General features: G+C 34.2%; 1 protein-coding gene across 4 annotated transcripts in view; it reads right to left on the bottom strand.

Moving 5' to 3' along the window:
- The window catches only part of DNAJC10 (DnaJ heat shock protein family (Hsp40) member C10), a 58,993-nt gene that overhangs the window by 24,912 nt on the left and 9,331 nt on the right, over window positions 1-24,750 (bottom strand). The window contains exons 5-15 of one of the 4 annotated variants that reach the window (XM_055289934.2): window positions 22,140-22,222; window positions 21,805-21,936; window positions 20,861-20,954; window positions 19,700-19,777; window positions 18,275-18,318; window positions 14,455-14,592; window positions 10,449-10,538; window positions 9,484-9,597; window positions 7,129-7,243; window positions 3,034-3,161; window positions 2,633-2,749 (exon numbers count right to left, since the gene is read on the bottom strand). In XM_055289934.2, the coding sequence (XP_055145909.1) occupies window positions 2,633-2,749; window positions 3,034-3,161; window positions 7,129-7,243; window positions 9,484-9,597; window positions 10,449-10,538; window positions 14,455-14,592; window positions 18,275-18,318; window positions 19,700-19,777; window positions 20,861-20,954; window positions 21,805-21,936; window positions 22,140-22,222 (1,133 nt within the window). The remainder of the gene's footprint in view (window positions 1-2,632; window positions 2,750-3,033; window positions 3,162-7,128; window positions 7,244-9,483; window positions 9,598-10,448; window positions 10,539-14,454; window positions 14,593-18,274; window positions 18,319-19,699; window positions 19,778-20,860; window positions 20,955-21,804; window positions 21,937-22,139; window positions 22,223-24,750) is intronic. The other 3 variants (XM_055289935.2, XM_063645616.1, XM_063645618.1) reach the window with 3 other exon arrangements.

The following is a 24,750-nucleotide window of genomic DNA, read 5'->3' as shown; positions in this document are numbered from 1 at the left end:
TGATGAATACCTGATCCTTATTTATAGCTGCTCCATTAGCCATGAAAACCATAGGGATTGAAACATTGAGAAATCGGCAGGGGTAATTACACGAATGGTCCCTTTTTACTCTCCTGAACCAAGGTAAGAAGAGGCTATAAAGAATAGGCTATATTTCTAGCTTAAGTCTTTTTTTTAAACCATAATAAATACTTTTTCTAGAAATAGATGATGATCAGGAAATAAAACAGCAAGAATAAAGACACAAATAATTAGGGGGTACATAATTATATTTTAGGTTAAAGAAATATGAATCATGCCCTATGAATGTAATCCCTTTTTATTCTTTCTTCAAGATAGCCTTTATAGTAGGAAATGCTTAATTTCCTTCTCAGAATAAAAATGGGCACCAGCCCAGGAAGCATCTCTCTAAAGCTTTTATTTTTATTTTTTAAAAAGTTATAAAGAGATCCTTGTCTGTGGATTTGCTGTAGCTGAACTTTGCACTCTTAAAAGTTTTAAGTACTCATTAGCAAATTGGAATCTTTGACCAGGATTCAAAAATAATTTTCGAAAAAACAATGAAAACATTTATATTAGTCTTGAAAAATGTGTGCAAATTCAAATAATTCACTGACTGACAAAGCAATTACAGCTAAAATTTAACTATGTGTTGAGCATTATTTTAGCATTTAACATGTAGTTTCTCATTTATTCTTCACAACAATTATACTTAGTTGCTAAAATTATAAAACCCACTGTATAAATTAGGAAACTAAGTTACTGAGAGGCTAAGTAACTTGGTCAAGGTCAACCAGTTGGTGAGTGGCAACTAATTGGTGAGTAGTGAATCTTGGCCTCTATTCCAGGTAAATCGGATATCATAGTTTTAAACCCTTACACTGAACTCACATATGTTTAATGAGCTAAGATGAAAAGTAGAAAAACTAAACAAATTGGCTGCGCGCAGTGGCTCATGCCTGTAATCCAGCACTTTGGGAGGCCGAGGCGGGAGGATCACAAGGTCAGGAGATCAAGACCATCCTGGCTAACACTGTAAAACCCCATCTCTACTAAAAATACAAAAAATTAGCCAGGCGTGGTGGCGGGTGCCTGTAATACCAGCTACTCGGGATGCTGAGGGAGGAGAATGGCATGAACCTGGGGGGTGGAGCTTGCAGTGAGCCGAGATGGCGCCACTGCACTCCAGCCTGGGCAACAGAGTGAGACTCCATCTCAAAAAAAAAAAAAAAAAAACTAAAGAAATTAAAATTAAGATAATTATTGTTTATCACATCAATTTTGTATCTTTGGTTGGCATTTCTTTCAAAGTTACAGAGAAAAATTCAAAACCAAAGGGCTTATTTATTTCCTTTTATAAAAATGTATTTTAATGAAATTTCTACAGGCATGTGCCACTGCTGCTAGCTTAAACTTCTATGATGTTCCAAAAATGTACGGCTTTCTTTTGTTTTCCTTCCTCTTCCCATTTCTTTTTTCCCTTTATCTTTTCTCCATCTATGTTTTTTTAAAACATTTTGTTTTTTATGAGTTATTTAAAACATTCACAAAAGTAGACAGCAACAAACTCTCATGTATTCATATAGCTACAATAATCACTGACTCATGGCTACTTTTATTTCACTTATACTCCCTTTCTAGTCTACCCCCAAGATTATTTTAAAGCAAATTTCAGATGATCTATAATTTCATCCACAAATATTTCAGTATATTTAAAATGTAAGGACTCCCCTCCATACAACCACAGTATCATTTTGTTGTCAAAAACTAACAATAATTACCTGAAATCATCAGGTATCTTGTCAGTGTTCACATTTCCCCAATTATCTCTTTCTTTGCACTTGGTTTGTTTAAATTGCATCCAAACAAAGTCTAAATGTTATATTTGACTGACAGTCTTTTAAGTCTTTTTAATCTCTCCTCCACTATATACAATGTATTTGGCCAATAAACTGGGTGTTTGTCCTGTAAAGTTCTCCCATACTGGGAAGTGCAGATTTCATATCCATGGTGTCACTTAATACACTCCCTCGTCATTCAATTTCCTAAAGACTAATAGATCTGGAGATAGATCTATACTATAGGATTGATTTTTTTTTTTTTTTTTTTTTGCCAAGAGTATTTTATAGGTGATATTATGTACTTTCATTCTACGGTATATAATTTTTAGTTCTTCTTGCAACTGAGGAGTGAATATTTACCTGAGAAAATATTTTCATTTAAACAAAGATTTCAAAAGGCTTGTTCATTGTTTTAACTTCTTTCCAGCAAATATATTTAGAAGTATGAGGAAAGCCAAAGGAAAAAAATTATAAAATGTCAAGAATATTAAAGAAATATAACGATCTTAAATAATTGGAAAATCATATAAGCATTTTATCGAGTTAATGAAAACAGTTGCCCGAGTTTGATAAATAAGACCTTATTTACATTCAATCCACTGATTAGCTATTCATGGTTTAATCCAATCATATTCGATACCATTTTCTAAAAAAATTATTTGTTTAAATAATTTGTTACTAGTCTAAATAGAAGATGTATTATTTCTAAGTTATTTTAGTGTTTTAATAAACAGCCAAAAGGTCTCCATTTTATAAAATTAATTAGAATAATTTTTGATACTTCGCCTTACCATGTTACAGAGTCCCTCATGAACTGTACAATCTAGTGTACCAAACTTAAGCTGACCATAAAGAAGATTTGATGCTCTTCGTAACTCTGGTAGTAAAGCTCGACATGGTGGACACCACTAGGAAAGAAAATATTCATAAGCACCGAGCCAAATGACACAAAAAACCCCCCCATCATTTCTGCAACAAGTAATATGCTAAGTAAAACAAACCGTATTTAGTGGCAAACCTTCCCTGGAGGAGTAATTACATTAGCACTCATTTAAAAGCAATATGCATTAGTGGCCATAATGGAATGACACAGTTCTTGTACTAATGATTCAAAGTTATCTAGAAAATGTCTTTTTGCCGTAACAGGAGAAAATCTGACAATGTTAGAATTTGACAGATAAAAATAACTTACAGGGGCAAAGAAATCAACAAGCCATGGTTCTTTGTCATTGGCAGGAAAATTTTGAGGTCCAAGCGTGGTAACATGAGAATTCACACTTTCTTTGGCAAAGGCAAGTATATCATATAGAATCTTCTTTCCTTTCAAAGTGAATGAGAGAAATTAAAATCCAAATTCTGCTTTTTGTATGTAGAGACATTTCAAAGTTTTAATACTCAAAATACTAAAGAAGATAAATTATGAACAAATTGATTTTGGTGAGGTTTTAGTGTTCTGTATACTATACAGGGCTTAGCTCTGATAGGAGCACCCTTTTCTTGCACACTCTTCTGTTTCCTGGACTAGTTAAAAATGTCAAAATTGGCCAGGTGCGGTGGCTCACGCCTGTAATCCCAGCGCTTTGGGAGGCCAAGGTGGACGGATCATGAGGTCAAGAGATCAAGACCATCCTGGCCAACATGGTGAAACCCCGCCTCTACTAAAAATACAAAAAATTAGCTGGGCATGGTGGCACGCACCTGTAATCCCAGCTACTCGGGAGGCTGAGGCAGGAGAATTGCCTGAACCTGGGAGGTGGAGGTTGCAGTGAGCAGTGATCTCACCACTGCACTCCAGCCTGGTGACAGAGTGAGACTCCGTCTCAAAAAGTCAAAATCTCTTTGAAATGTTCCCGCATCTTCAGAGGTAGAATAATGACTTTTTATAGGGTTCTTTAAATTATTTATGCTTACTTCAGTGATTACTATGGCCTAACTCCTAAATCGTTTTCTACAACCTAGACTTCTCTTAAGAATTCAAAACCCGTATTACCAATTGCCCAGTGAAAAACTGTACTTGGATATCACGTACACATGTCAAACACAATACGGTCCTGCAAAATGATATTTCAGGCAATGGTAGACCACATATACGATGGGGTCCCATAACATTATAATGAAGATGAAAAATTCCTATGTCTCAGTGATGGTGCTGCTGTTTTAACTCTGTAGTGCAACACATTACCCCTTTTCTATGTTTAGATACATTTAGATACACAAACTCTTACCGCTGTGTTACAGTTGCTTATGGTATTCAGTACATTGTAACACATTGTACAGATGTAGCCTAGGAGCAACAGGCTATACTGTATAGCCTAGATGTGTAGTGGACTACACCATCTAGTTTTTTTTTTTAAGTACACTCTCTGATGTTTGCACAACAATGAAATCAGCTAATGACACATTTCTCAGAAGATGTCTCTGTCATTGACACATGGCAATATATTCAAATTGAGGCTGTGTTATTTTCCTCCAAACCTGCTCCTTTTCTCACCATCCTTATCTTGGCAATAACATAATTATCCACTAGGTGCCTAAATATAATTCCCCAGAGTGAGCCTTGACTTCTTTCTCTGCCCTGTATCATAGTAATTCTATCCATTCCATCTCTTACCATTTCCAACCCATTGCTACTGCCTGAACTCAGTCTGGCCTTCTGCAATAACCTAAGTAGTGTTTCTTCACCCAGCCTTCCTTAACTAATCCATTTTCTACACTGCTACCACAGTCCACTTAACATTGAACGATACAATCACTCAACTGCAATTTCGTCAAGTCAGAAACATAGGTATTATTCTTAACTCTGTCTCTCTCTTGACCTCCCACACATCTCAACAGTCACCAAGTAGTACTGATTTTGCATTCTTGGTCTTTTACACATCTACTTCTCTTCATCTCTGTTACTATCAGAGAAGCTAGCTACCATATTGAGAGCAGCCCTACAAAGGCCCACATGAGGAAGAACTGAAGCCTCTGCCAACAGCCAGTGAGGAACTTAGGCCTCCTGACATAAGAGGCCTCCTGACAATCACAGGAGTAAGCTTGGAACCAGACCCTGTAGCCAGTCTAGCCTTCAGATGACCATAGCCCTTGCATATTTTGAATGCAACCTCATGAGAAAATCCATGTCTGGAACTACCCAGCTAAACTTTTCTCAGATTCCTGACCACCAAAAACTGTGAATTAATACATGTTTGTTTTAAACCACCGAGTTTTGGGGTAATTTACTACTAAGCAATAGACAATAAATACTCTCCACTGCAAACATTTTTAAAAATTTGTCCATAAAAAAATAAAAAATAAAAATTTGTCCATTTACTTGTCTGTTTTCCCTAATAGTCCACAATGCTCTTTGTATTAGAGATTACTAAGTATAGTTCACATTTTTTCCTATTCCTCAGTACTGTACCTGGTACATGCAGATGCTCAATAACTATTTTAATCCAAAGAAACAATGTAAGTTCTATTACAAAGTTAGTAAGAGCACATAAAAGGAAGTGCTTGGAGATTCATAATATATTTCCCAGGGAAGAAGCTGCTTTAAGTTTTGAAAGGCAATTTGGAGTTTGCTAAATATTCTGTGGAACAGGAAGGAATGATTACAATGCAGGAGGAAAAATCATGTGTGAAGGCACGGAGGAGTAAAAGAACATGGCATTCACAAAGATCCAAAGGTAGCTGGAGCTAAGACTATCTAGAGGGGCAGCAGTGGGAATTAAGACTGGAAAAACTGGCAGAGTCAGACTTTGAACATACCCTATCCACTTAACAAACATTTCCTGAGTTCTTACTATGTGCCAGGCACCATTCTAGGTGCTGGAGATAGAGCAGTGAGCAAAACAGACAAGATTATTGCTTCTATGCTAAGGAATCTGAAGCTTATGCTGTAAGAAATAAGGAAAGTCAAGGCAGAAAAGTGACACAAGAATGGGTAATAACTGCTAACAAAACAAGGAATCGATTTTAAGGAAGAAGGCCTAGGAGATAAGCAATCCTCCCAGAGGATAATATTATAATAGACGAAGGAGATGATGGGCCTGAAACAAAGCAGTAAGCACAGAGAAGAGGGGGGGGTCTGAGAACTACTTCAGAGATAAAAAAGAGTATCATTCCATTATTAAAACTTAGTCATTTCTAGCACTTTTAGTGCATCGTATAGTTTAATGGCTATAAGCCTAGGTTTTCGAGTCAGACAAATTTGGATTCAAAATCTACCATGGCTAGTTTCTAGCTGTCTGTCATAGGGCAGGTTACTTAACCTTTCTGAGTCTCCATTTTCTCCTTCACTGGGCTGTTGTAAAGATAAAAGCGAATCAGGTATGCAAGGCTTTTGGCAGAATGTCTGACTTGTAGACAGCAGTGAATAAACAGTAGTTACTGTGAGGGTTATCTTACCCCAAGCCTTTGCTTACAAAGTTCCTCCAGCCTAGAGGTCTCACTTCTTTCTCCCCTATAGTTGCTTGGGGAAATTGAGCACTTCATGCTCAATTCAAACACCACTTCTTGACCTCTACTATGCAGAAGTCTATTTGATCTTGTTGTAGTTAATATACAATGACCATTAAAGTATTTTTTATGTTTTCTTCTGGATCTCCCTCCTCCATTCCCTACTACACTATTTTAAACTTCTTGAAGGAGTTCACGTCTTACAAATTTATATCCTCAACATTGAAAGCAGTGCTAGGTGCTAATGGGCATTTCATCGGTATCTGTTATTCACTTAACTGTATGGTAGTTGGTAGTCTGTGTGTTTCTTTTGCTATATTTGACCTCTTTCAGGACAAGGACTCTGCTGTAGTCCAAACTCTTGGAATTGAGACTGCACTCACATGAATGCAGAGCTAAAGTCCCAAATAAGCTGAAATAAAATTATAAATGCAAGAAAGATAACAAGGCAGTTAATGGAGAAGTCTGGAAGTCTAGTGGGAGAAAAATCCAAAAGAGTGTCTGGAAATTGCCTATAATGGCTGAGATGATACACATGGCAAGCTGGAATATAAACTGCAGGTGTTGCTTACTTTTGCGAACAAGCAGGACTTAAATTTCTCACTAGCTTGACTTATCACCAGAAACCCTGATCAAAATACTGAATAGAGAAAAGGCATTTATGTTAAAAAGAAGGGTAAAGAGAATAAAATGACTACATATAATTCAAAATATCTGTCCTCATATTTACTGAGAAAAGTTATTTACAATAAGCATGTGCATACAAAATAAGTTTAAAAAGCACAATTAGAAAACTTCTATTTGAAAATGAAGCTAAGTTTTTTATCATTTTTTCCATTCTTACCATGATGAATTTCGTATTCTGTGGTTCCTTGTCCTTTAAATACTGCTAGAGACGGCTGAAAAACATACAGATTACTACAGATGTCTGGTGCAGTGGAACAGTCAAACCTGCCAACCTAAAGGAGAAAAAGAAGGTCAAATTTGATAAAAATACTGTCTTACCCATTTGATTTGTAAATATTCATGATAATCCAAAAATGGCATTGCCCTAACAACACAGTTTTTAAACAGAAGCTAATAGGCTATGAAAATATGACACAGAAATAATTCATTTACATTTAATACTAAGACTCAATTTAGTCAAAAAATGCTTCCTAGAGTGTTAAAAAAAACCTGAGGAATTCCCAAGAAAATATGAAGTTATTTCAGAAACCTACTTTTTGAAGATGTAGAGAATGTTTATATAATCTTGAGATAGAGAAGAGATCACTTTCAGAAGCAGAAATAATGAAGAAAAAAGTGATGTTTTCAAACAGCGTGAAAAAGAAAAGCGAAAGCACAACAGCCAAATGATAAACCAGGAACAAATCTGTGGCATTTAAGACAGAAGATCCATTAAGAAACAAGATGGGCCAGGTGCATTGGCTCATGACTATAATCCCAGCACTTGGGGTGGCTGAGGTAGCTGAATCGCCTGAGGTCAGGAGTTTGAGATCAGCCTGACCAATATGGTGAAACCACGTCTCTACTAAAAATACAAAAATTAGCCAGGCGTGGTGGCACACACCTGTAGTCCCAGCTACTTGGGAGGCTGAGGCAGGAGAACTGCTTGAATCCGGGGGGCAGAGGTTGCAGTGAGCAGAGATCACACCACTGCACTCCAGCCTGGCTGACAGAGTGACACTACATTGCATTGAAAAAAAAAAGAAGTACAGAAAGAAAAAGCTGGACAAACATCCCATCAGAAAAAAGAAAATGGGCCACAGATATAAAGAGAAAATTAACTAGAGAACAATTATGATTTGTTAATAATCATGAAAAAGTATTTTCCCCCGACCAGTTGAAAGCAATTAAATGAAAGTAAATATTGTTAACATATCACTTGTGGCCTATCGGAATTGTGAAGATTATAAAGAACGACAGAACCATGGTAGGCACAGCATGGAGAAATGGCCACTCACATGCTGTCAGTGAGATTATAAACTGATAAAACTTTCTGGAGGACTCTAGTAATGAGAATAAAAACCATTTAAGAAAACATAACCTTGAGTTGAAAATTTCCCATATGGCTAGGTGTAGTGGCTCATGCCTGTAATCCCAGCACTTTGGGAGGCTGAGGTGGGCGGATCACCTGAGGTCAGGAGTTCGAGGCCAGCTTGGCCAACATGGAGAAACCCAGTCTCTATTAAAAGTACAAAAATTAGCCGGACTTGGTGGCATGTGCCTGTAGTCCCAGCTACTCAGGAGGGAATCACTGGAACCCGGAATCACTTGAACCCATGAGGCTGAGGTTGCAGTGAGTCAAGAGCACGCCACTGCACTCCAGCCTAGGTGACAGAATGACTCTGTCTCAAAAGAAAAAGAAAAGAAAAGAAAATTTCCCATACTAAAGACAAGTTCTGCATCATTTGATATAAAAAATAAAGGAAACAACATAAAATCAGTAAGAGAGGATTTCCAATTATGGCATAACCATATAGTAAGCCACTATGTAGCCTTTAGGGAATAAGGAGGATATACACGTGCACATGGATATAGAGATTTTACATCCATATAAATATATATGCATTTTTACAGGTCTGTGAAAAAGTTTATGATATTGTTGTATGACCAAAGTTTAAAAAAAGCATATAGGGAATCCATTTTGATTAAAACACAGACATATAAATTTACATGTGTATGTCTATTACAATGGCCGTTACAATATGTATGCATGTGCACACATACACATATGCCTACATATGCATATGGGCACTCACAAAATGTTTAAATGGTTATGTAGAGTAAATACACAGCAGGGTTATGAACAATGTTAAGAGTATGGGTGATTTTTTTTAGATAATTGCTTTATTTTTATACTTATTGTTCTGATTTTTAAACAATGACCAAGAATTACTTATATAAAGAAATAAGAATTTAAAAAATGGAAAGATAACCTCTTACAGTATGCATTCCAGAAAAATTGTATGATACAGGTTTATCAAATGCCAAAATAAATGAAAATTAACCACTTTCAGATAACATTTAAACTTTTAATGAAAAAGAGGAAAAGAAAGCACAAACCAAGACTAAAAGCACTTATAGGCTTCTTATAATTTCAAATAAGAGTTTTTATGTTATTTAAAATTTAATTATATGTATTAAATTAACAACAAAGTACACCAGCAGAAGGCTAGGCAGAATACATTTTTCTTACTTGAATATGATCATTTTTAAGTAGAGTTTTTAGTTTTTTCAACTCAGGATCATTTGAATTTTCATTTTTTCCAAAATGAAAAAATAAGAGCCACCGATGATGAGCCAAACGATCCTTAAAAGTGATAAAGAAAAGGAAATGTCAGAGATGGGAAATTCTAAGGGTTCTAATCTTCATTTCTATGACTTAAAGTTAGTTTTAGCTCCCCTACCCATTATTTCAAAATACTGTCTAAAATTCGGACCCACTCATTCTCTTATTTTGTAGTTTACTTAGAATAATACTACGTAAAATAAACAAATATTACAGGAGGGTTAGTCACTAAATTATAAAATCTTAAAGTAGATGACTGCCAAAAACAAATACATGATTTTAAGAGCATATAGCTAAAAAGTTGGTTGGCAAAGTTGTCAGCTTTTTCAGGCTTAGCAGATAAGATCTGGTAGTGATATAGACTTCAAAAGATCTGTGGTTAGGAAGTATTTCGTTTTGTGCAAAAGTAACTGGTTTTTGCCACTACTTTCAAATGGCAAAAACTGCAATTACTTTTGCACCAACCTAATAGAAAAAAAACTGATTCTACCATAAGCAATATTTCTCAGCATTCTATCCATAAACTGAATACTTCTTCTTAGTAATCAATATAATCCGTTCTGTAAGCAAGAACAAAAAGTTACGAATGAGATCGAAAGTTGCTCTGATTAAAATTCTGCCTTTTCTGATGTTCCTTTTGAAGCCCACCTTCAGGACTGAGTAGGTTTTCCAGAACTACAGATCCATCCTGAATTAGCAACACCAGATCTCCAATTAGAATTTAACCTACAACTGACTAATACATAATCCTTTGAAACTGCTACTTTCAATTCTCTCTAGAGATGAATAAAACAAATGCCGATTTTAAAATGTTAAGACTTGAAATGTTACAAACATTCATTGCTACTTATCATTATTAATAAAAACATTACCTCTAGTGTGTTTGCCGAAAGTAGCTCAAAATCTGGAAGATTATGTATTACTTCCAAATATATTTCTTTAGCATCCAATGAGTTAAGAAACTAGAAAAAGAAAATCACACTGTAATCTTTTTGAATAAATATTCATTATATTTGATATCTTTCGTTTTTTCAATTTCCAATGTAGTATTTTTAGGAAAACGATTATAGAAGGTAAATAGTTTTTCAAACAATTCCAAATGTCTTTTTTCAAAAAAAAAGTGTATTTTGGCAATTATCAAAAATATTATATAACTAAGCTGTTTCTTAAATAGTGATATACAATAAATTCCATTATAAGGTGTTGCATTAACTGGAATTTTTAATTAACTATGATGTGTATTCTATAAAAATCCTCAGAATAATCCTGAGTGACCTCCCAATCATCAAGAAAAACCACATTATGTTTAGCTTAATTTTAAGGCTAACCATGTTTTACAGAATGCCAATGTTTTACACATTCACTTAAGAATTTTTATAACACTAGAGGGAAGAATAATAGACTATCGAAGACACTTCATTCCCCAACCAATAATTAAGATTAATTAAGAGGAACTTAGAAGTGCAAAATTGGAATGGACTTATTGCTCATTATAGAGGTTTTCATCTAAAAACCAAACCATTTAGGAGTTTTTAGAGTAAAATACAATGATACAGATCTTATCTTAAACTTGTTTTCGGCCTGAGTCTCTTATTTAAAACACAAATGAGTATAAAAGGCCTAACAAATCTTTTTTATTTCTGTCAATATTTTATCCTCAGCATACTTTGTCATATAACTCTCTCTGCTGGTCTGATTCTCTCAATGAAGCAGCTGTTATTACAAAGAATGCAGCAATGGTTACATCAAGAAAATGTATATGGAAGTTGACAAAACAGTTTAATATATGTCTTTAATTATGAACCATCTATGTTTAACAGTTTAAGTATTACTTGAAAGATCTAAAATTCACTAAAAACTTGTACGAACAATCATGGAATCCACAGCTTAATCATGCTAGACATGAGAACAAACATATGGCTAAAAATAATAGGTACAACATAAGAATAAAAATTCAGGTTTTTTTCCTAAGATTCTTTTTTAAAACTAAAAAAAATATACATACATATATATATATGTATAATATACATATATACACATATATGTGTGTGTGTGTATATGTATGTATATATATATATATATATATATATATATATATATAGCATAAACATTCTTAGAGGTCTATATGAAATAGTTCCTGCTATCAAAGAGCTTAAAATGCCAAAACAAATCTTTCACGCCTCAGTTCTACATCTTATTCACTTTAGTCCTATTCACTATGAAGACTTTTACTAAAATGCCTATTACACAGCCCATATAAACTTGCAGTGATTAATCTACTAGAATCTCATTATAAACCTGTTTCTGTTAGAGAATTTGTTAGTTACACCTATAAACGACTGCTGTCTTATATAGCCTCTGAATTCCACCTTCCAGACATATTTAGCTGGCATACTGTTTTATACTTTTTAAAACCTGAATGCGGCCGGGCGCAGTGGCTCACGCCTGTAATCCCAGCACTTTGGGAGGCCGAGGTCGGTGGATCACAAGGTCAGGAGATCGAGACCATCCTGGCTAACAGGATGAAACCCCATCTCTACTAAAAATACAAAAAATTAGCTGGGCATGGCGGCGTGCGCCTGTAGCCCCAGCTACTTGGGAGGCTGAGGCAGGAGAATGGTGTGAACCCAGGAGGTGGAGCCTGCAGTGAGCAGAGACCGCGCCACTGCACTCCAGCCTGGCCAACAGGGCAAAACTCCATCTCAAAAACAAAAAAACAAACAAACAAAAAAACCTGAATGCTTTTGGGGAGGGACAAGTAGTGTTTAATTCACCACTCCCTGTTATTACATTTCCAGAGTCACTCATTTCTGTTTCCTGTCTCAGACAGCCTTTGACCTTGTAATTTTCTATCATGAAGCCCAGAGATTATAATACTCAAGGCAAGAGGCTCTATTGTTGGACAGCGTGTAGGCAATCCTTGTGGACTGATGGCACAGAATAAACAAGTACGACTTTTCCGGAGGGCAATCTGGCAATACCAATTGAGTTTAAAATGGCCACAGTGCTCCCATTCTAAACAGATAACTGAAAAAGTGCACAAGGATAAAGATACAAGATTGCTCATTACAACATTGCTTATCATCTTGAGAAAGTAGAAACACACACCAAGAAAGAACTCATTAAACTAAGTATGTCACTTCCAGTCAGTGACTTACCATCCAGGGATCATTAATTACTTCAAGGATAATGTATACATATTCATTTATAAAATAATAAAGTATGCATATAAAATGTACATTTTTTAAATAAGGAAGTATTTTCCTGATACACTGAGTGAAAAAACTAGATTACAAAATAGAATCTACTATATGATCACATTTATGAAAAATTACATATCTGTATCCATCCATCCATTTGATGTGTATAAACACATTTTAAAGATAAAGCCATAGATTTTCTTGAATTGGTTATAAGGTATGAGAAAAAGAGAAATCAAGAATAACTCCAGGGCATTTGGCTTGAATAATAAAGGACAGAGTTTTCATCAAATAATATGGGAAAAAACTGGATGAAGCAGATTTATGGGGGGATATTGGGAATATGGTTATAGGCATTTAAATCTGAGACACTAATATCCCAGGGGAGACATTGAATGAGCAGTGATATATACATATGTACACACATACATATACATACACAAGCACACGCACACACATCCACACATATATGTATAGGTGGATGTGTATAATACATCTGGAGTGGAGAACAGAGGTTTGAGTTACAGATATAAACTAGAGAATTGCTGGCACAAAGTAGTAATTACATATATATTTCAGTAGAGAGCTGGATGGGTATTTACCAAGATTTGATGGTGGCTGTCTATTAGTGATTTGGTTTTAGGGAATTTTGCATCTTCTTTTACAGCTCTGTGCCATATATGAATTTCTGAAATGAGTATATGTTATCTTTATCAACATCTAAAAAAGCAGAATTAAAGTACAGAGGGAAAACTAAGGGAGATTTGTCTTATCAGAGTCTTTATTTTCTTTTGGGATTCCGTAGCGACCCATCCAATATCCCACTATTTATCTCAGCTCCTTGACAACTAGATTGACCTTCAGTTTCCTCACTCAAACTTAAGGAGGTATACCACATTACAAGATGTCAAAACTGAGTTTACACCAGAATCCCACGGGGTGCTTTAGAAAAATACTTAGGCCCCAGCCAAAACTACCACTGATGTATATTTTTAACATTAGAAAATAAACAATTAGGTTGGGCGTGGTGACTCACGCCTGTAATCCCAACTCTCTGGGAGGCCGAGGTGGGCGGATCATCTGAGGTCAGGAGTTCAAGACCAGCCTGGCCAACATGGCAAAACCCCATCTCTACTAAAAGTACAAAAATTAGCCAGGCGTGATGGCAGGTGCCTGTAATACCAGCTCTTCAGGAGGCTGAGGCAGAAGAATCACTTGAACCCAGGAGGCAGAGGTTGCACTGAGCCGAGATCGCACCACTGCACTACAGCCTGGGCGACAAGAGCGAGATTCCATCTCAAAAAAAAGAAAATAAACAATTAAATAGAAAACAACGAAAACTCATGGTATAAATGCTCTTTCGTATAACCTAGGAATGTACTCCATACTTCTGGGGTTTAAAAATATAATGGTTTTAAATGTAAGGTAATTTTAAATGTAAAGACGTAATGACTTTAAATGAAATGTAATCGTCAGTTTAAAAAAATCCTTAAATTTTATAATTTGAAGCATGTATTAAAAAGAATCTCACAAATTAAGTATCTGTTCTAAATAAGGGTTACACAATCAGACAATATAAATTGTTCATTTCTTTGCTCACTGCTTACAAAAATAATGTATTATTTTTGAGGGTGTTTGTACATTATATGTAAAGAAATTAGTTTAAAGTGATTCATACCAAAATATTGTTTTTCTCTTTGTTATTTAAAGTGGCTCCAGGAGGAAAATAAGCAGTAGTACTTGTTGTAATATCTAAGCTTTTACAAAGGTTATCCTGGGTGGCACAGTCCATCCATCCTACATTAACAAGACCATCCTAAAATGGAAAGAAACAAAAAACAAACCATGTTGTAAATGGGAGGCAAAAAGTTAAAGGGATTTAGAGCTTTACTTAGCTAAAAACACAATTTTTCTACCATAAAACTTCATGCCTTAGTTCTACAGCAAAGTTAAAAAGTAGATTTCTAATATTATAAATTACTTTTTAATACATTTAGAAATATTAAGTGCAAAAAGTTGTACTAACTTGAGAAATGGTTTTTCCCTAACAGTAGAAATCTACTTTTTATAATTCTTTCTACAAATCCACAAAAAACTACATTTACAATTTTTATAGAAAGTGAGCTGTCCAATAGTCTTTCAGGTTAAAGAAAATAAACCAAACTACTGTTTAAGACTTTTCATTATGGCTATCCTTTTAATAATTATACAGTTTATGAGACATTCTCTGTATGTGTCTACAATGTGCATTTAAATTAGTATCTTCCTAGTTTTCATCTACAGTGGCTAAGCTAATCCTTTAGTGAGCTCCAAAAATCCTGTACAAAAAGTACATTTCTCATAACCTTAAGTTACTGAAAAAAATTTCTGGACTGGGCAAGTTAGTACACAAACAGAGTTCTAACATACATTCAACTGGGATCTCAGAAAGATAAGGGAGAATGAGACAGAAACAAAAAGTGAAATACCAGCTGACAGGTTTCCACAACTGATGAAAGATATTAACGTATAGTGATCAAGAAGTCCAGTTAATGTCAATCAGAATAAATAAGAAACTCAGACCTATGTGTATCATAATGAAACTTCAGAAAATCACAAACAATTAATAGCTAAGAAAGAATAGATCTTGATCTAGGTGGTGTTACATGGGAGCATATATATGTAAAAATTAAGTTGTACACTTAAGATGTATTCACTTTACTGCATTTAAGACAGAACTTAGAAAAAAACATATTTGATTAAAATTTACAACAGCAAAGTTTCAGAGGTAGTAAAATAATTTCTGTTTAGTACTCTTGCGTTACGTAGCAAATGAGTAAGTCAGGATACATGTACAAAATTTCTAGGATACCCATTAAATGAACAATAAAAGGATGGGTAACCAAAGAGCTAGTAGAGATGGGAAATGAAATTTTAAAAATCACTTGATTAATCCAAAAGAAGCAAAAAAGAAAGAAAAAAGGACTATAAAACAGGTAGGACAAATATAAAACTGACAAGATGGTAAGCATAGAGCCAAATATATCAAGAATAACATTAAATGTAAATGGACTAAGATAAAAAATGGCAACTACATAAATACAAAACCTAATTACACGCTGATTGCAGGCAATAAATATAAGGATACAGTAAGGGTGACAGTAAAAAATGGAAAAATGCCAACATTAAGCAAAAGAAGGCTGGTGTAGCTATAGTAGTATCAGTCAAGGTAGACTTGGAGGCAAAAGGCATGAAAGGAGATCAAGAGGGTTATTTCATCAGGTTAGAGATTCAAATCACCAAGAAAACATACAATTCTAAATTAATATCCATCTAATAAAGCATCAAAATAGATAATAAAAATTGACAGAAACAAAGGAAATAGAAATATCCACAAAGTAGTGGAGGATACTAAGACACTCTCTCAGTTATTGATAGAATAGGCAGACAATAAAATTGTTAAGATCTAGAGGATTTGATTAACATAGCTAACAAACTGGACCCAACTGATTTTATAGAAATGTGTACCTGTGAATTACAGGATTTATTTTCAAATGCATATGAAACATTTATAAAAATTTACCATATGTTGGGCCATGAAACAAGGCTTAACTTAAAAAAACTGATTCCATGTTCATTATCCACAGTAGAATCAAGCTAGCCAAAAATAACAAAATTACTTTTAAAAATACCCTTTATGATTAGGAAGAAAAAATATAGAAGCTGTGATTCAAAGAGAAATAAAAATAGAAGATTAAAAAATATTTTGAACTGATAATCAAAATACTATATATATATCAAAATAGAAGATGTACCTAAAGCTGTAGTCACTAATTTATAATCTAAATTCATATATTAGAAAGGAAAGCCTGAAGATCAATGAACTAATCATTCAAGAACAGCAAATTAAATCATAAAAAAGTAGAGGGAAGGAAATATCGTATTTAAGTCAATGAAATCAAGAAACTGGCAGTAAAAAAAAAAAAAAAATCAATAAAGCTAAAACTTGAGACTTTGAAGAGACTTATAAAGCTTAAAAAACCTCTCCTCGGACAGAATAAGAATAAAAGAGATGAGACATACACACAAAATATGATCAGAAAGTAAGAAAGAACATCACTATAGATACTACAGATATAAAAAATAGGATATTATGTACAATTTTTATAGTAATACATTTACACATTTGCTTCAAAGAACAAAGTCTTAGAAAAACAGAATTTACCAAATAAAGGAAGTAGAAAATCTGTCTGTCTGTCTGTCTATCTATCTATCTATCTATCTATCTGAGAGAGATTGGAGAAAAGTCTATAAATATGGATTCAAAGACAACTTCAGGCCCAGATGGTTTCTTGATAAATTCTACCAAAAAAAGAAAAAAAAAAAGTTGAGAAAGAAATAACACCAGTTGTACAGAAACTGTTTCCAAAGAAGAGAAAAAGAGAGAATACTTTCCAACACATTTAAAGGCCAGCCTAACTTTGATGCTAAAAGTGCACAGACTTTACTGGGAAGGAAAAATATAGGCCAATCACTCTGATCACCAAATATTAAAAAAAAATAATAAAGATACTAATGCTCAGTCCTCACCCTCAAATATTTTGATTTAATTGATCTGGGGGACCTGGCTTTTTTTTTTTAGTATTTTTAAAAGCTCCTCAGGTGATTCTAATGTGTAGTGTTGAAAAACTAAAGGCCTAGGCATAGGGTGAAATAAGGAAAGGGAAATGAAACAAAAGCATACTAAGTTGGTGATTTTAAATATCAAATAAAACAGAATTTGTGTAAACAAATCCATAATGCACAAAGAGAAATAAATAGCCAACAAAGGATATAATGATCATACTGCTGCCAACAATATAATGTCAAAATATGTAAAGGAAGAACTGACAGAAATATAAGAAATGGATAAATCAATGATTGATGGTAGAGATTTTAATATACCCCTCTTAGAAATTATAGATCATGTAGTCCAAAAACAACATGATGAATAAATCTGATCTAATAAATGTAATATTACACCTAACATAGAGGATACTATTATATTCAAGCTCACAAAGAATTTCCACAATTTTCACAACTGACGATTTGTATGGCTTTGTCAAGCCACAAAGCCACAAAGCGTATTTCAATGGTGTTAAAAAATCAACATCACTCAGCTACTTCCCAGCCATAACATGAGAGCTATATACATTAAAAAAATGACTACAAAAGAAAACAACAAAAGATAAAGTTGGGAAATGACAAAAACACTAACATGTAACTTCAGTTGAAGAGGAACTTATAAATTACAGAATACTTAAAAAGTAAATGACACTTAGAATTGATACGTCAAAATTTGTTGAACGTCGCTAATTATTCAGGAAAAAATACATAGCTATGAATACAGTCATCAGAAAATAAGATTACAAATAGGTGAGTTACATGTTCAAGAAATAAGGGAAGAAAATGTTTCAAATCAATTTCTAAATGTGTTTTTTTACATGGTGATATAGTTTTACAAAATGATTGATGCTTACCAACATGCCACTAAGCCTGAGTCGTGTCTGTGAAGTCAAACAATCTGGGGACAAAAAAACCTCATGAGGCAGTTTTACCTTTATTAAGCCTAATGAAAATACTTGCATTTGCCTTTCCCCCAAATTACCACGTTCATTTGAAGGCAATTAATTGAGCTGGACTCTATTGATAAATATGGAAATCCTTGTACACACACACACACACACACACACACACACACACACACTCCCTCACTCCCTCTTTCTTTAATTCTCTCCCTTTAATTTCTAGGATGTCTAGCTACACAGAAAATGATTTTCTCTCTTTAGGTTAATACTCTCAATCTCTCCTATCAACAATCGCTTTTATCCAAGAGATCTCAAAATTGGGGGGAAATAAAATGTAATCGATATTTGATAAAAGTATATAAAGGATCCTCAAAATACAATAAAATCTTTAAACAGTGCCTTCACTATTTTTATGAAAGTTCTGTAAATATGAACACTAGAATACAATGAGAGAAGATGTAGAAGAAAGAGAGCTATAGCATCACAGAGCCTACAAAGACAGGGTGAAGCAATTTACCTGAGGTGAGAAGTAAAAGAATCTCAGAGAATATAAGAACTTTTGTTCATGTGTGGATGAACAGAAATTTGGGCAATAGGCCAAAATGAGACAAAATCCCTTGGTGATTAGTTAAGTTTAAGGCTGACGTTTTGCTGCAAGGCAGTGTCTTCCTAGCATAGGCCTTACAGGATGGGGTAATGGGTTGATTTGTTACAAGGCAGTACCTTTTCAATGTAGCAGCATGAAGGCTGAGAGATGAAATGAGGGGAAAAGACTCATGTTGGGATTAAATACATGCAAATACATTGAGTTATAATATTTTGTTATCTTAGACCAATTTTTAACCAACCACATCGTTTGAACACAGTTTACAGTTTGTGGCTTGCTATGCAGAGTACTGAATTTTCAACTTAATTTATTCAAGGAAAGGTTCCTAGAAGAAGCTGTCATCTTCAAATATATAATTGTATGAGGCAAATCTATGTATGTTTGAGAGATATATACAAGCATGAAGCAAAATCCATATTTCCAGAAAATTATTTTGGGAGGGGTTAGAGCTGTAAACAACTAGTTATTTTTGCAAATTGTCAAATAACATCTGTGGCTACCTGAAGGTACAATTTATCATGAGTCTATTTAAGCTGAAAAACTGGTCCACTGAACATAAAAACATAAAGGATACATTAAAAAATGAATAATAACCTCATGTGTAAAATAATGAAAAAGGCAAATATTCATTAAGTAAAAAAAATTGTAATCTTGGGCATAAATTGCAGTTTCTAGTACTTAATAATCAATTACAGTAGCATACTTAAAACTGTCACGAAAAATTTAAATGTCATGTTCTCTTCATTCCAACAAAATTAAAATAGTATTACCTCCTCCTTTTGAACAAAAAGTGATCAGCCAGCCAATACCAGCAGCAAAAGCAGTTTGTATGGAGTTAACAAAATTTCCTTAAAAAAAAAAAGAAAAAAAGCAAATCCTGATCACCTATTACTCCTTTACTAATGGAAACAGTCTTCTAAGTAATTTTTCCTTTCTAATCTCACCCTCTTCTAATCCACTCTGAGTTTTACCAGTTATCTTTCCAAAGATACTCTTGAGTATGACAAATTCCTTCAATGGCTCTCCAATTTTTTCATCATATAAAAACTAAATTCATTATTTCATTAAGAAAAAAACTCAAATTGGCAAGTTAGGCCCCTGTGACTTGAGCTTTGTCTACCTATTTAGCCAGCTATATTATATTTCCCCACATCACTTGACCCAATTATTCATCTTTTTGTCAGATTCATGAAGTATTGCCAGTTCCCCAAATACACAGTGATCTCCTAAGGCTTCCTATTCATTTTCATAACAGATTGGATATCACTTGTTTCAAGAAGTATTTTCTAACTCTCTTTTCCCCAACTGGGTTGTTTTACATATCTTATGCTTCCTTAAGCTCTCTAATAATAGTTACTATATGGCATTTTAATTGTTTACTAATGTTTTCCTCACTAATGAAGTCACCGATGGCAGAGATTATATATTTTATTACTGCAGCCCTACTATTTAATAGTTTCTGACACGTAACTTTACTCAATGAATAAAATGAACACCTTGAGCACAAATACTATTATTAGCTTAATCTGCCTAAAGGCAGTTAATGAGTTAAAAGCCTAAGATTAGAAGCATTTTTAAACTTTAAAATTAAACAGAATAGGTTTGAATTTACTGACTGATAAGCATACTTTAAAAAGCAATAAAACACTTGTATTACAAAACATTTTTTGCACTTTGAGAGATGCCTTTTTACCCTAGCCCTATCTCATATCCATTTACTATATCTTGATAGTTCAAGTTTCTGTACAAATTTAACTAGTTTGTTAAATTCTGCAGAGTTCAGAGTAAATGACACAATTTCCTTCTAAGAAACATGGAAAAGACACTTTACAATTTCAATACCATGACCAAAATGTTGATATTGCCATTAAAAACAAAATACTGATTTCAAAATACCCTGAAAATCAAGCAAATTAAGAAAATAAAATTACCTGTCCAAAGTTCTGTCACTGTACTTCTAACATGCTGCATTGCAAAACTCACTAAACTCTCCTTTGATCTGTCTCCATGATATTTCACTGGGGCCTATTGGTTTTCGTAAGAAGAGAAACATCTTTTACTTTTTCTTTTTAAAACTCAATAAAAATAATACCAGAGTTGGATTTTTACATTATCTTGAATAATGCAGCAAAGTTCTATTTTTCAATAGCAGAATGTATTTCCAAATGATATCCTGATAATCTTGACAGTACAGATTCTATGGAACACATTTTAATAATACCATTTATAATAGTTTCAGGTTCATCACTGGAAACTAAGAAAAAAGATATCAGAGCTTTACATTCAATGAGACAACACTTGTAAAATACTTTGTAAACTACCAAATACAATATACATATTGTATAAATTATGTTCCTTAAGACAGAAACTGAAATTGGCAAACATTTAATTTTAAAATACAGCAAAGTCAATGGTGTTTGGCCAGGCACCGTGGCTCACCCCTGTAATCCTAGCACTGTGGGAGGCTGAGGTGGGCAGATCACCTGAGGCCAGGAGTTCAAGACCAGCCTGGCCAACATGGCGAAACCCCGTCTCTACTAAAAATACAAAAATTAGCCAGGCATGGGAGCGGGTGCCTGTAGTCCCAGCTACTCAGGAGGCTGAGGCAGGAGAATTGCTTGAACCCAGGAGGCAGAGGCTGCAGTGAGCCGAGATCATGCCCTTGCATTCCAGCCTGGGCAACAGAGTGAGACTCCGTCTCAAAAAAAAAAAAAAAATTCATAATCCAAAATGTTTATTATTACAGAAGACTAGTGAGATGGCACCTAAAACAAGACTTAAAATGTTCTGCAAATTCCACATACTGTTATTTTCTCTAGTCTTTAACTTGTCATAATGTTTAACAAATTTAAAAAATGCTAACTTTATCCCTTACCATTCCAGACCGAAAAATGAAGAGACTGGGATAGCTGTTGACTCCTTTCATTCGGCAAAGCATTCTATCATCACCACAGTTAACAGCTCCAATTCGAAGTAACCCATCCACTTCTTTAGCAAAGTCTCTCCACTATGACAGAAAAAGAAAACATATTTCTCTGATAAGACTACTTTTCTTCCCTTGAACACATTCCAAGCTATACATTTTTAAACCAGACATTTAAAGTATTTGATAATCATTTTTGATTACTATTCATAGAAAAAAAATTCTAACATACAAATTGCAGATCAATTAAAAATAAAACCAGTAATGAGGATGTGAAAAATACGTACTGTGGGAGCTAAATCATGGCAGTGTGAACAGCCTGGGGAGTAAAAATTTACAAACCACAGTTCTCCAGAATTAACAGCAGCATCTAAAAATACACAAAATGCAAACAACTTAGAATTATTTACTAAAGGTTCATGCATATTTTAGTTAAAAACTTTTTGTGGAGATCAGAATTTTGAAAAGTCATAAAATTTTCATACTGTCTCATTTTCTGTGCAATTTTTTTTCTATATCTTCTACATCAATGACATTCTTAAAAAATTAAAATTTTTTTTCACAAGAAATATTTCAAATGTCAAACCAACAATAGCTTTTTAAAAAAAACTCTCCTACGCCCATACTTGAAAAAGAAGCAGCCTCAAACTGCAAGATAAATATGGCCTTAAAGTTGTAAAAAGTGATGGCACAAGAAATAGCAGCCAAACCTCACATAAGAGTTTGTGTGCATGAGAGAAATAAAGAAGACAAATAGAGTGACTGAGATTTAAGCTCTTCTATTATATGCAGCATAGGTTAAGTAGGTTTAGTCAATTCTGACAGTTACTTTAAACTCTGAAAGAATAAAATGAGACCTACATAATACAGTAAGGATTGCGGGGATTAAATTTAATCTAAGCCCTAAATAAGACATTACCTTGGAAAATCATTTTGTTTGAAAAGGTTGAGGTTTTTAACAATTCAAAACATTAATACATATTTGCTAAAATTACAGATTTGAACAACATATAATATCTAGCCAATAGTACATTTTATATTTTATCTGTAAAATGACCTGATGCAAGTTACAAATTTTACTCACTTAAAAAATTTAACTTTGTAAAAATGTGCTTTCACATTCAAGATAAAAAGGCGAGGGTAATCTGCTTTTGGTTAAAGGATTTCCATATAATTCCATGTTAAAATTTGTTATTATTTTAAAATAAAAATTTCGGAAATTATAGTAAGACATTAAATCATACATGGTATTCTAAATATGTGCAACTAATTCAGGCTAATTAGAAACAGGTGCTGGACTCAGTGTTCACTTACATTTCAAGCATAAGACAGACCTGTGGGAAAACAGTTAATCTATACATTACAGGCAAAGTGTGTAATTCAGGACTATCAGCTGTTCTTTGGCAATGTTTTCAAAGTCTGGCAAATGATCATTCTATAGTGGTGGTCGAAAAAATTGCCATATTGGTTTAGACCACAAACCAGTACAAATTTAGGTAAAAATGTTAACAGAATTAATGCAAACTTTAATGAAAGAAGGGATTATCTTATCAGCTATAAACAAGTAATGAGGTAGTTATTTTTATATAAAAATAGAAAACAATAATTACACAAGGTATTACTGTTCATAAGTCTTAAATAAAAATATGCTGTAAAACAAATTTGAATGGTATTTGACACAAAACCTTGCTTGTAGTAAAAATGTCTCCTACCCTGGTAACAGGCATACCTCAGATACTGCGGGTTTGTTTCCAAATCACAACATAGCAAGTATCACTATAAAGGAGTCACACAAATTTTCTGGTTTTCCAGTGCATATAAAAGTTATATTTACACTATACTATAGTGTATTATGAAATAGCATTATGTCTAAAAAAAAACAAAACAATGTACACACCTTAATTAGAAAATAGGCTGGGCGCAGTGGCTCATGCTTGTCATCCTAGCATTTTGGGAGGCTGAGGCAGGAGGATCACTTGAGCCCAGGAGTTTGAGACCAGCGTGGGCAACACAGCAAGACCCTGTCTCTATAAAAATAGCTGGACATGGTGGCACATGCCTGTAGTCTCAGCTAGTTGGGAGACTGAGGTAGCAGGATTGCTTGAGCCCAGGAGTTTAAGGCTGTGGTGAGCTATGATCCTGCTGCTACACTCTCCAGCTGGGGTGACAAACAAACCAAGGAACAAAAAATAACTTTATTGGTAAAAAATGCTAACACTAACAGTCATTTGAGCCTTTCAGCAAGTCATGCATGTTGTGATGCTGATGGGTGCTGACTGATCAGGGTGGTGGTTGTGTAAGGTTGGGGTGGCTGTGGCAATTTCTTAAAATGAGACGACAATGAACTTCACCACACTGACTGATGTCTCCTTTCCTGAAAGATTTTCTCTGAAGCAAGCAATGCTGTTTGATGGCATTTAACCCACAGTAGAACTTCTTTCAAAATTGGAGTCAAAACTGGCCTCAAACCCTGCTGCTGTTTTGTCAACCAAGTTTATGTAATATTCTAAATCCTTTGTTGTCATATCAACATTGTTTACAGGATCTTCACCAGGAGTAGGTTCCATCTCAGGAAACCACTTTCTCTGCTCATCCTTAAGAAACAACTCCTCACAGCCCCACAATGAGATTATTATAATGAGATAATTATATTATAATGAGATCATTATAATGAGATTGCAGCAATTCAGTCACATAATCAGGCTCCGCTTCTAATTCCAGTTCTCTTGCTATTTCTATCACATCTACAGTTACGTCCTCCACTGAAGCCTTGAACCCCTCAAAGTCATCCATGAAGGTTGGAATGAACTTCTTCCCAACTCCTGTGACACTGATATTTTGACCACCTTCCATGAATTACAGATGTTCTTAATGATACTAGAATGGTGACTCCTTTCC

The sequence above is a fragment of the Symphalangus syndactylus genome, chromosome 8, assembly GCF_028878055.3.
Source record: "Symphalangus syndactylus isolate Jambi chromosome 8, NHGRI_mSymSyn1-v2.1_pri, whole genome shotgun sequence".
Lineage (NCBI taxonomy): Eukaryota > Metazoa > Chordata > Mammalia > Primates > Hylobatidae > Symphalangus > Symphalangus syndactylus.
The sequence above is the reverse complement of the archived record's forward strand: the minus strand, read 5'-3'. Positions and strand labels throughout refer to the sequence as shown.